A 13085-nucleotide genomic window follows, 5' to 3' on the forward strand; every position below is an offset into this window, starting at 1 on the left:
CTGAATCACTTAATATTAACCAGCAAATATGCAGTTCTGTTTCTCCTTGTTAGAACTCATGTTCTAATCTATGTTTGTTTGCACCTCACTTGAAGTTCATGGTGTTAATTTTTCTCTTTTTCAGAGCTTCAAGAGGAAACCTGGTCAGGCAGACAATGAGCGCTCCATGGGAGATCACAACGAACGTATCCACAAGCGACTGAGAACCATAGAATCCAGCAGTGAAGCAAAGCAGAATACAACTCAGCCTAAACAAAACGTGGAGGAGGCTGATGCATTTGAACATATTAAAGAAGGCTCTGAATGCTATGATGCACAGACCTATGGTACAGTGGTATTTCTGAGTGTAAAGAGTTGTCATTCCAGAATCAAATCCCAAAGCTCATAGTTACTGTAGTCTTTTGGGTGGTTTTGTTTTTTTGATGGTCACATTTAACATTCTTGCTTTGCAAGACATAGCACTATTTCGTTACAATGAATGCTGTCTTTGGTAATCAGATACAGATAACATGTTTGAAAATACTGCATTCACTCATAAAAATTGGATTTTAGTTTGTTAAACCTATTTAAAATCTTCTCTCATTTCATTCATCTCATTTCATTTATTTTGAGGCCCACATTGCTACCACATGTTCAAAATACATAGGTTAATGCAACAGGTTCTTTATTCTGTATCAAACAAATTGGTGACTCTTCAAAAGTACTCCTCTAAACTGACTTTAGTTAAATTATTTTCTATTAAAGTAATTAGTTTGCTTTATTCTTCAGATTTCCAGAGCAATAGCTCATTGACACAACATGGCACAGCACAGTGAAAGATAAATGTTTTGAGACGATAGATCTGTTGTGAAGTTCAGTAAAACTTAGATCCAATGACCTCAAAGTGCAGTAGTTTTTTATCACTTTTCTTTGTCGCTCTTCTTTTTCCTTCCTTTCCTTCCTTAATGAGTCTTGTTGCCTTCGTACAGATGTGGCTAGCAAGGAGCAGGAGAAACCTATTTTGCCTCTAAACGAAAACGAAGAGGGAGATTCTGAAGATGCAGCTATGGAAACAGAAATGCAGAACAACGAGGATCTCACAGCAGTAGACACAGAGGAGCTGAAGCCAGAAATGAAGTCTACTGCCTCTAAAAACCCTGGTATGTTAACCTAAAACCATTATAAACACACAAAAATGTGAACATCTAAATATGTGTGTAGGTATTTGCGTGTAGTGGATACATTCTCTAAGATTAAAACATCTGCTATCAGTTGATTTTTCTGCAATGGTGTTTTCACTCTGGCCTGGTAGCCAGCATTAGCCTTTTTTCTAAATCGGTTAAGTGACAGTGGTTTGCTGCTTTCTTTCAAGTTAAAGGTGTCTAATCTTTATGAACTTCTTTGACAAAGAAGTGAAAACCAAGCGTTTTTCCACAGTCTTACACACAATGAACTGGCGTATAATGATACTCCAGTGACACCAGCATCAGCACCATGTAACTCAACTTTTTTTATTTGTAACTTTGGATAAAACATCAGGAAATTGAGGACTGAACAATACCAGGTGACATAGCACTGTAGTGTCATTGTCTCACTACTTCCTTTCATAAGTGGAAAATGAAATAAAACTGAGCTGCCTCACACAAGTTTTATTTTGGTGAATTTAAATAAATGAAACTATAGCCTGGAAGTTTGAATGGTTTCCGTATCAAACAACACAAAAGCTGGCTGGAGAGAGAAGATGAGTTTTACCATCCTGAATTCGCCTTTTCTTCTCACACTCTCTTCAGGTTTAATCTCTTCACTTAAATCTAATAAGAAATTTATGGTACAGGCATACGTGTAAGCAGTCTGTTTTTCCATGTAATTCTCTAACAGTATGTACTGAAACACTTGAGTCTTGTAAGCAAGTCATGCTTTGTTCTTAGAATAATTCTTAAAAAATAAAAATAAAAAAAATAGTTGTTTAACAGTGTAGTATAGTAGAAACAAAAATAAAAGAAACTCTTTAGTCCGGTCCTTTATTTGTAAATTGAACTCTGATTTACAGGAAATTGTTCCATTACTGAAGTAGAGAGTAAAAGATGAGATAAGAAAAGATTGCTGTTATCTTTTAAATGATCACATTGTGAATGTTCTCAAATTGTTTTATTCTTCCCGTCACTTGGTCAGAGAGGCTGTGTAGGTTGAAGAATGTACGTCACTGATGGAATTTTCAAGCATTAAAGATTTGTTCACTAACACTTGGTTCGTTTTGCAAAATGGTTTGTTCTCTGAGTTGCAAGGCCTTGTATTCACTCTGTTCCTAGAACTGTCTCAACATTTGTGCACTTCCCTTAAAAAATAATGCCTGAGCATTACAAAACATTGTGAGAGACTTTGAAAAGAGTTGAGATGCAATATCGATTGGTGTATTGTGTGACCCACAATTTGTGATTGTAGGACCAGGTGAAGTGGAGCCTGAGATCCAGAATTTTGACTCTGAAGATGTCAATGACCCTACAACAGAAAAGTTACCAAAAGTGACTGAAGAGAAGCCGGAGAGAAGCAAGGACTCTACCATACATACAGCCCATCAGTTTTTGATGGATGCTTCCCAGGTACGATACCTAATGCATCGTACAACCACAGAAACTGTCTGCTTTCATTGACCTGAGTTAATGACACTCTGAACGCCGACGTTTAGAATTACATTGATTCAGATAACTCAGTAGTGTGCTTTTCTTTAATAGCAAATGAAAAGTAACACAATACCAACTGTTGTATATGCAGCTGAATGATGCATTTAAAATGGAAATTCCTCCACATCCTTAGTAGTGAGATCCCATCCTCACTCCTGAAAAGAAACCTTTTGTTTGTAACTGTCGAGAACTGTCTTGCCCAGATGAATCTCCTGATAAAATGTTTGAGTGGAGCAGAGAGTAATAGGCAAGGATGTGTGACGTTAAGGTAGAAAAGGGTTCAGAATGATGAGACAGCTATGTGTCAGTGACCTTAAAATACCACTGTGGACAAAAAATTAACTTCAGTTTCATCATTGGCAACACACTGCTTCCTTAAAGCTAATTGCAAACATTCTAGAACATTTGCAAGCCTTTTATGAGCTTTGCAATTAAAAATATACTGTTATAGCCTAGATCTTCTTCCTAGATTTTGTACAACACAGTTTTCCAATTGGTACTGGTAGCTGTGAAAAGCACATTTCATCATAGGGTTATGGCATAGAAGCAGTTGGCGGTGTATAACCAGCTGATGAAGAATTAATACTTCCGGTGTTTGTTTTTGAGAAGTACTAAATGTCCACACTCGTAATAGTGTGTCCTGAGTACGTACTTTGAGGGAAGTATCTTATAGTTTCTACACACACCACAGAAGGTTGTTCCTATACACATCGTGTATAGACCTGGTATTTCTACCTTCATGCTAAATGTGAAATGATAGCCCTTTGGGGAAAGGCTGCTGAATGAATGCGAGTGTGTTCTACTTGTCAGAATAGATAGGTGCTCTTTTTCAGTTGCCATGCAAAACTTTAAACAGGAGGGGGAGCTGTTGCAGCATCACTTAAAGAGTAGAGGAGAAACATTGCTGGGGGAAAAGTGCAAATCTCATCTTTCAGCGGGAGAGGGAAGAAGCCCCCAGCATGTACATTCTTCCTCCCTTCCTTAAACCTGCAGTAGGTGACAAGTGGGATTGTTGCTGCTTCTGAAGGATTTAAGTTACTGATACTGTTGAATTTGCATTCACAGGCTTATTTTTCTTAACCCAGTAAACCTGTGGGTTATGCAGACCATATACGTCTGCTTGTCTAAGTCACGGTTTTAAAAGTAAGGAACAGAAGCCGCTGAAATTACAATAAAAGTTGAAGAATGCATGTTAAGAGGCGTGTTAAGAGGAAGGTGTCATTCAAGCCTTTTGAAGTGGTTTGAATTATGATTTTTTTAAAAAACTGTAATTAACTGAAGAATATTTTATTTTGGAAGATGATAATGCTACATAGTATAAAATAGTTTGATCTCCATTATGCTGACATTAGATCTGGAGTTTGGCAGGATAGTTCATTCAAATTGTCTTGTGGTTCTGTACTTGATTATTTTCAATGTCTGTACAGAAGTGCGTAGCTTTGTTTATAGGTAGGTATTGGGGGGGTATTTATACTTCGTGTACATGGAAGCTAACAAAAAATGAGATTTAGAATGAAATTTTCATTCAGATCTTTCAGGTGTTTTTGTGTCTAAAGGAATAAGAACAATGCACGTTTCCTTTTTTATAGTTTGCTAAGGTTTGGGGACCAGCAGATACATGAACTTACTTTACTGTCTCATAAATCTTGTAACTGCACTTCTAGCACATCATTAGAGATCCTGAAGAGCTGAGAAAGGAACTTGAAAGGCAGTTGGAAGCTTGGCAAACACAGCAGCCTGGAACTCCAGAGGAGGTTAGTGATCTCATTTTAGTGTCAACTCTGTCTTAAGAATCCTACAATTCATTATTTTACCTTGTTTTACTGCTGAAGTGTTGAGGAAGTCAAGCAGGCTGGAATCTAAACATTCAAAATTGTGTGATTTAAATGCTGGGTTTTCTTACGTTTAACTTATTATCTAATAAAACAACAGTGTTCTTAAAGCAGGGTAATGTTTCAGATCTTGTTTTGAACGTGCCGTGTGCTATTTTCACAAAGTTACTCCGTTGGTAACGACTTCTGAAACTTGCATCATTAAAAACGTTTTTCTTGGCCCTGCCAAGCTCATTCCATTTTGAGTTGTCACATGCAGTTAAGTGCTGGATGCAGCTTTCACAAAATTATGATTAACACAAGCTGCCTTCCTCAGTTGCAGTGGCGGAGTTTGAGCAAGAGAACCAGAATCTGGTGGTAGATACTCGCTCTGACTGTCCTAGTCACAAATAATAAGCCATATTTGGAAGTCATTCCTGGATGAAATTGCCAGTGTAGAGACTTAATCATATTGCTGAATTATAATTTATGTAAGTAATGTTATTTGTGAGGGCTGAGAGAGAACCTTTATCATAGAATCATTTAGGTTGGAAAAGACCCTTAAGATCATCCGTCCAGCCATCGTGTAACAGTACCAAGTCTACCACTAAAGCATGTCCCCAGGCACCTCATGCCCATGGCTTGCCTTCATGCAGTATGAGCTACCAGATGGTAGCCACTGCAAGATTTTCCTGTATCAACAGCAGTGCCCAAGTTCCTAGAGGAACAATCATTGTACATTGCAGTTTTGTAGCAGCAGGGAACATTCTTATTCGAAAGCAAATTGTCCTTACGTTTGTAGAGTGCTTACAAGACCCCTGTATAGTTTCAGCTGATACTAACTCCTTGGTATGCAGAGGTTTGTTTTCTCTTTCAGGCAGTGCTTCCCAACTTTTTACATAATTCACTTTTTATTTTTTTCTGTGATGTATGATGTTTTAGGAGAAGGAAGCAGCCCAGTTGTGGCAGAGGTATTTAGTACTGACAGCTCCTCTGTCACAGCAGCTTTGTGAACAGCTACGGCTCATACTGGAACCCACTCAGGCAGCCAAGTTGAAGTAAGTTGGGTCTTTCTAAAGTTTCTTTAAATGCCTAACCTGGGGGGGTATTTTATATCTCTACAGTTAAAGTTCTTACTTTGTAGCAATTATTCCGATTCGCAAATGCATTAATTTTACTTCTGTATTGGAACTTCAGGTTATTTTATGAAACACAAATGTGATGTAGTGGTAAGTACTTATCCTGAGGATATTGCCTCCTATCTTTTTTTCTCCTGTGCATCTGCTGATCAAACCAACTTAAACCTGTGAAATGCTGTTGAGTCACAGATTATGTTAAATGTCAAAATGCTTATAATGTTATTTCAAACTGGAGGGGTCTAAATGCAAGGTCTTCCATTTTAGATACCTAGGTTTAAGAACTTTTTAAGAGCACAGAACATCGATCTTGTATTAGAAATACGGGCATTTTATTTTATTTTTATTTTTATTTATACCTAAATACAGATATTCAGAAATAGTAATTCTTATATACTTATTTTACTTATTTTCCTAAAATATTGTAAGTATTTTGCTGCGTACGCTGCATAGGTCAGGATCTCTGGAATGAGGTATTTTATTGATAAACCCTGTAACTATGTATTTTTCTCTCTTAACTTTCAGAGGAGACTACAGAACAGGGAAAAGATTGAACATGCGCAAAGTGATTCCCTATATTGCCAGTCAGTTCCGGAAGGATAAGATCTGGTTGCGAAGGACCAAGCCCAGTAAACGACAATACCAGATTTGCTTGGCTATTGATGATTCCTCAAGTATGATAGACAATCATTCTAAACAGGTAAAAACGTTAAAAAAAAAAAAAAAAGGCACTTTGGAAGGACTATGAAGAAACTATCCCTGGCTGATGCATATGTCAGCGGCTCACCTGTTTCATGCAAAAGTGGTGGCTGTTGGAAAGCTGGCTGGTGATTCTAGGGCAGTTATTTATATCTGGTCCATGGGCTTGAATTCTTGTGACTTCAGCCTCTTAAGATTTGTTGCTAAAACTAAACTCATTGGATAGAGGTCTGCATATCCACTGGAAAATTATTTTTGTAGTTTTCTTAGCTATGTAGTTCATGGGGGGATTAAGTATTACTTTTATCATAGCTCTCATGTAGGCCTTTATGAAAAATGCACGTTTTCTTCAGTCTTTATTTCCCTAGCCTGCCTAAAGTGATATCACTGTCTAAGTCAGTCAGCAAAAGTCCTCAAATAGAATTAGTGTGTTTTTATGTCAATGACTACCTCACAAATATAACAGGAAAAAAAAAAAAAAGATAGGTAGCCTCTTCATTTATTTTACTAGATAGTGAAAAATAATATCAGTAACGTTTTTCATATTGAATACTGAACTGTGAGGAAAAACTTGTAGTACCCCATTTTTCATTTAACTTCCTTCTTTAATAGCTTGCGTATGAATCCCTGGCAGTCATTGGGAACGCACTGACTCTTCTAGAAGTGGGACAAATTGCTGTGTATAGGTGAGTTTATTTTCAATATAGACACTTTTCTTTAAGATTTTTAGAGCAGAATGCAAGTACCGGTTTCACCCTACAACTTTTTTCTCTAAAGCTTTGGAGAGACTGTTCAGCTGCTGCACCCCTTCCACGAACAGTTCAGCGACCAGTCGGGGACACGGATATTGCGCCTTTGCAAATTTCAGCAGAAAAAAACAAAAATAGCTCAGGTACGCAAGAATGCCTCCAGGGCACCAGGTTTGCAAATTCTCTCCAGACCAAGACATCAGCAGCTTGGTGGTTTCATGATTGCTTTAACTTTTGCTGGTTGTTTATATTTAAGTGTGTACTAACTCATTAGATAACAGTGAGTTATCACATGATCTTGTACAAGTAGGGATTTTTTTTCTCACTCATAGTTCTGATTTACGTCACATTTAAGCATTCATCTTTCTCTGTGTCGGGTCTCAAACATTTCTGGGTATAAGCTCTCAGTCTTACTCCTGTCTGTGCCCCAGAGACAAACCACACAACAGTTTGTGGGAGCTTGAAGGTTTATGTCCTGGATTCCAGGAAGAAGAACAGCTTTGTTTGTCAGGCTGTATGTTTGTCAGACTTGGCTGTTTCCTGAAGAAAATAACTTTCTGTAGTAATACTTTCTGGACTTCTGCAAAGTTTTCTGCTTTTAAGAAGGCTTTTGTACTCTTACCTTTCCAAATTTGAAGATGATGTTAATACTAAATGAAAAAGGAGAGACCAAAATAGCTCAAATGTAATCTTAGAAATAGCAAAATTGGGAGTATTTGACAGCTGATGTCTTATTAATGGAGAATATGTGGCTAGATACATTTGTTTCAAGTCAAAGCCAAAGAAGTTCAACCTAGAAATAAGGTGTATTTTTTTTAATGATGTCATTAATCACTTAAGCAGTTTACTGAAGTTTTGATGGCCTTATTAGCAATGGAAATTTTTAAATCCAGATTGAAGGATATTCTAAAGATTCTCTAATTCAAAAGCATGTACTGAATTCGAACAGGAGTTAATGCAAGAAAATGCCAAGGAATGCATCTGTGTAGGTGGTCAGGCTAGACCATCTTGGCATTTAAAATACAGAAATGTGTTATTTAAAATGTTATCGTTACTATGTTTATTATTTTATAAGGTAACTTTATCTTCTTACTGGTTTCTTCTGCAGTTTCTAGAATCATCGTCAAGTATGTTTGCTGCCGCACAGCAGCTGTCTCAAAATATTAATCCAGGTGAGTTTTTTTATTACTATGCTTGCTGCCGAGGCAGCACAATGTCCCAGAGTCACTACAGCCCTACAGTAATACCTTCACAGAAAGACTGGGATGACACAGGGATGCCACTTGCCTTAGGGCTGCTTTGGGTTTTGCTTTGTCCAAAGGAATGTTTGGTTAAAGCTTAGCTGAGATCCCAGAAGACACCTACCTCATATCTGTCAGTAATTCACTGAAATTTTGTTTAAAACTTTTTAAAAAGGTGTGCTTTACCATACCCTGTTAGGTCATGTTTCCAGATCATGTTTAAACCCTAGGCAGTGCCTGCTTTCAGGCATCATCCAGCCTCTTAGCAGCCTGAACTCCCTCAGCATTTCTGGTCTTGACCTCAGCACTTCCTGTGAGCAAGAGCTTGACTTCCATAGGTATCTAGAAGCATACTTCTGAGGAGGATACATGTTTGCCTCCTACCTGCCTTTCGTTGTGATGCAGACTTAGGTCATGAGCTTCTTGAGTTTCCAAGAAAAGCTGGAAGGCTTCTTACCTCATGCCTGACCCACAGTTAGACTGGTTACCATTTCATGGCTGACCCACAATTAGCCTAAAAGGCTGCTTTGTGCTCGTTAGAAGCTTATCATGGTGACACCCATATTTTCAAAAAAGTTTTTTTTTTTTGGTAAAGCACTCCAAGAAGTGGGCAATCCAGGATTTATAATCCATGGATGCTTCTTTGCCACAGGGTGGCTGTTGGGATATTCTGAGTGGGAGCAGCATCCTGTCCTGGGGAGTTAGGTCAGCGTGCAGCAGCATGCCCCAGAATCAGGGAGCTAGCAAGAGAAAAGGCAGTGGAATATATCACCCCTCTTTGTAAAAAGGGCAAGCACTGTCACATTTAGGGTTTGTCTGCAGAAAAGGAGGAAGTGTTCTGCATCTCTCCCTAGCCATTATGCTTAGGGGGGTGAGAGAGAGGAGAGAGAGGGGCTGTGACTGTAGTTACTGTAATTTCCATCGTATTAAAAGATAGTAGACATATAACTTAGGTAGAATACCTCTTTAGAGGGAAGTATCTCTGGCTCTGGGAGCAACTTGAGCAAGTAACATGTCTCTAGCAAAATGATTAGTGCTGAGGAACATCTGCGCTGGGTATGTGTCGGGGGGTTTACTTCAGACTAGCTCATCTGGTCCCAAGTCCTGAATGCCCATTAGTGGTTGCCTTGGCTGTGCCTCTGGAGCCTGTCTTCTGGTTTAGCTTCATCCAAAAGTAATCGCTTCTGTGCCCTCCAGTATTGCTTTGTGAGGTAAGCCGAGCCTGGTAAAGAGGGGACAACAGGGGAACCTGCCTCAAAAGTACGGTCTCACTGTGCTGTGTTCCAGAATGAAACACTAATACAGACACATCCATAGGTTCCTGATTTTGGAGGAGTAGATTTGGACTCTTTCCATTTCATTGCAGCAGCTGCAACTTCACCAAGGCTGGACTCTTAAAATTCAGCCAGTGTTTAACTCCTAGGCACCTACCGGGCATGAAAGAGAAGCCTATGACTCAATTCCTTATGTATATTTCATGCATTTTTGTCTTTTCTTGTGCTACTGATGGACAGTTGTGGGGTTTTTGTTGTTTTTTTTTACCATTTGATCTCAATGGTTTCATACAGTGGGAAAAAGAAAACAACAATGGGTTTCTTCGACCCACTTGTAACAGCAGCTTAATGTTAACTCACAGAATTCTACTTGATAAAGACTTAACTTCCTTAAGAAAACTCTGGGGGTTTTCCCATTATAGCCACAAAACTAACAAAAAAATGTCTGTTTGCCTTTTAAATGCCTTACTCTAATTTACTGGATTTTTTTTTCTGTGCTCAAGAAACAGCACAGCTGCTTTTGATTGTATCTGATGGAAGAGGACTTTTCTTGGAAGGCAAGGAACGAGTGACAGCAGCAGTCCAAGCAGCTCAGAATGCCAATATCTTTGTTATTTTCGTAGTGTTGGACAATCCTAATTCCCGGGTAAGTGAGTGAACAAGGGAGAATTACTAAAGTGCTGTGAGTGAAAACCAATGCAAATCTTTTTCGTGTCTTTGTAGTGCTTTATAGCTATTTTATCTTTTGCAGAGGTCAAAGATGATATTTAGGCCAACTTCAGTTTTTCATGTGTGAAATATTCTAGCATTTCTTCCTATCTTTATGTTTATCCTCTTTAGTATTTAAAAGCACGCAGAAAAGAAACAGCTTCCATGTTACAAAGTCTAAATAGGAATTCCCATCTTAAAATGTAATGGTTGTAGATTTTCTTCACCAGAGAAGTAGCTGGCGGGCTGGTAAATTTAAAGTTTGAGTGACCGTGGAATCACAGAATGGTTTGGGTTGGAAGGGACCTTAAGGATCATCCAGTTCCAGCCCCCTGCCATGGGCAGGGATGCCACCGTCTAGCCCACATCACCCAAAGCCCCATCCAGCCTGGCCTTGAACACCTCCAGGGATGGGGCATCCACAGCTTCTCTGGGCAACCTGTGCCAGGGCCTCACCACCCTCTGAGGAAATAATTTCTTCCTTACATCTAATATAAACCTCCCCTCTTTTAGTTTAAAGCCATTCCCCCTTGTCTTATCCCTATGGTCTCCCCAGAGCCTTCTCTTCTCCAGGCTGAACAACCCCAACTCCCTCAGCCTGTCTTCATAGGAGCTCCAGCCCCTTGATCATCCCCGTGGCCCTCCTCTGGACTTGTCCTGTATCCGTGTCCTTACTGTGCTGGGGACCCTAAGTGATGCATTCTTCTGTCTCAATTTTGATAGAACACGATCAGTTCTGACAGCAGTTTCCACTTGATATGACAGCAGGAGCCAGTATGAGATTAACAGACAGAAAAGAGCGTGTGAGAGTTGTGCCTGAGTTGAGAAAACTGGATAGCATTTAGGAGCTGGGAAAGAAGTGTTTTTAGACTTCCTTGTCTGGGAAGTGAAATGTCTGGGAGCTTTTCAGGGAGAATCTCTAATAAGTGAACAAACTTGAGTTTTACTTTGAATTTTGTGGTGAAGATTATAATTTTGTAATTCAAACTTTCTTCTTGTACCTTTTTTCATAGAAAACTTGCCTGCTCTATTTATTGTTGAAAAGCTAACAGTTTTCTTTCTGATAAACTATTATAATGTTCTGATTATACCTAGCCTAGTTATGCTGGCAAGCTAAAATTCTGGGCAGTGAAATGCCCTTTTCACAAGGTTTATTAGTCTTCTGAGCTTCTACACTGAGCAAATAAGAAGTTCCTTTACAAGAAGCAGAGATGGAATTTAATTTGATTTTTTTATGTTGAAATTAAAAACATTGCTAAAGAATCCTGTTGCATTCAGTCAATGCACAAATGCAAGTTAAATTTTTAGCCTTAAAATGCTTACAGGTGACAGTGTTGGGAAGGCACCAAATGCATAAGTAAAGTGATAACAGTAAAATGAAGTTATAAAATACTAAGGAAAGCAGGATTTCTTTATAGAAATTGGTATTGCAGGAGCTTGATTAAAGCTCTTCTGTCTAAAAGGGCAAAAACATTTAACAGCTTTGTGTTCAGCTTTTGATTTGATTTACCGTTGAATACTTGTGCCTTTCAATATTAAAACTTTATTAACCTTTAACAGATGAGGAATTACAAAAATTTGAAAAATAGAATAATTGATGCATGTAGTTGTGTAGTCATGTCAGCTCTTTTTTACAGGATTCCATCTTGGACATTAAAGTTCCTATATTCAAAGGACCTGGGGAATTGCCTGAAATCAGATCTTACATGGAAGAATTTCCATTCCCATTCTACATGATCCTTAGGGATGTGAACGCTCTTCCAGAAACTCTCAGTGACGCACTCAGACAGTGGTTTGAACTGGTGACTGCCTCGGACGCTTTGTAGACTTTGTAGACAAAATTAATACCTTATTGCTGCTAAACTGCTGAAATGCATGGAACGACATTTCATCGGAGGGTTCATGAGGTCTCTTTTTAAGTAGGATTAACATACAAGAGCTGCCCTCTGGCAGCCAGACAGCCTGAGAACAAAATGGTTTAGGTGTCTTCTCCCGTGTTTGTCAGAGGAGATTATGCAATGGTGAGACGGTGTTTCTTCATTGCTTACTACGTAAATGATGTAAAACTTTCTTCAGTTTCTCTTGTATTACATTTTTTTCTTTTAAGTAATAAGTTATTTGTAATGTTCAAAGAGGTGAAGTTATTCCTACTCCTGTCTATTGCAATAAGAAAAATCAGTCTTGCTTCTTGGAAGGCATTTCTGTGTTAGAAGTACTTGAGCTGCCTTGCAAAAAAGCTCTCTTTAGCTTCACCCGGGTGGTTGGCCACCTCTTTGGGAAGGGGTGGGGGGAGGAAGTGGGTGAAGCAGATGGTTTTAAGCAACCAAAAAAAATAAGTACTTGAATACTTGAAACTGTTCTGCAGTTAAACGCGTTCGATATAATTGTTGCTGATTTTTGTCTGATAATATCATCAGGGAGTTTGATGAATAATGCCATATAGTAATCCCTGTGTTATCAGTTTACACTGTGAAGTTTGCCCCAGTGTCCAAGGCAGACATTGAGGACATGTTTCATTAATAAGATGTCTTAAAGCATGGACATGATTTTTCATTGCAGAAGCTATGCATCTTATATAGTCTGTTCTAATAAAAAGAGGTACCACTGTTTGTAATCATGCTGTCTGTCCTTTTTGTTAATTTATTCGAGCTTTGATCAACTGAATTTGCCACATGGAAATAGATGGCATTCTCCTGCAGTGCACAAATCTGAATTTTCATATGAAAATGTATTCTGGTTTATGTAACTTCAACATCTCTTTTATAAGGATATGCCAGCGTGGAGCTTTGATTAGTGGTCTGGTCTTT

At 38.6% G+C, this 13085-nt stretch overlaps 1 protein-coding gene across 1 annotated transcript in view; it reads left to right on the plus strand.

The window, feature by feature from the left end:
* The window catches only part of MDN1 (midasin AAA ATPase 1), a 98249-nt gene extending 85357 nt beyond the window's left edge, over window positions 1-12892 (plus strand). The window contains exons 92-102 of the mRNA XM_066994537.1: window positions 125-326; window positions 969-1139; window positions 2422-2579; window positions 4325-4414; window positions 5414-5529; window positions 6133-6307; window positions 6919-6992; window positions 7084-7198; window positions 8164-8227; window positions 10074-10216; window positions 11916-12892. Of these exons, the coding sequence (XP_066850638.1) occupies window positions 125-326; window positions 969-1139; window positions 2422-2579; window positions 4325-4414; window positions 5414-5529; window positions 6133-6307; window positions 6919-6992; window positions 7084-7198; window positions 8164-8227; window positions 10074-10216; window positions 11916-12104 (1497 nt within the window). The 3' untranslated portion in view covers window positions 12105-12892. The remainder of the gene's footprint in view (window positions 1-124; window positions 327-968; window positions 1140-2421; window positions 2580-4324; window positions 4415-5413; window positions 5530-6132; window positions 6308-6918; window positions 6993-7083; window positions 7199-8163; window positions 8228-10073; window positions 10217-11915) is intronic.
* Window positions 12893-13085: the final 193 nt, after the last annotated feature.

The sequence above is a fragment of the Anser cygnoides genome, chromosome 3, assembly GCF_040182565.1.
Source record: "Anser cygnoides isolate HZ-2024a breed goose chromosome 3, Taihu_goose_T2T_genome, whole genome shotgun sequence".
Taxonomy (NCBI): domain Eukaryota; kingdom Metazoa; phylum Chordata; class Aves; order Anseriformes; family Anatidae; genus Anser; species Anser cygnoides.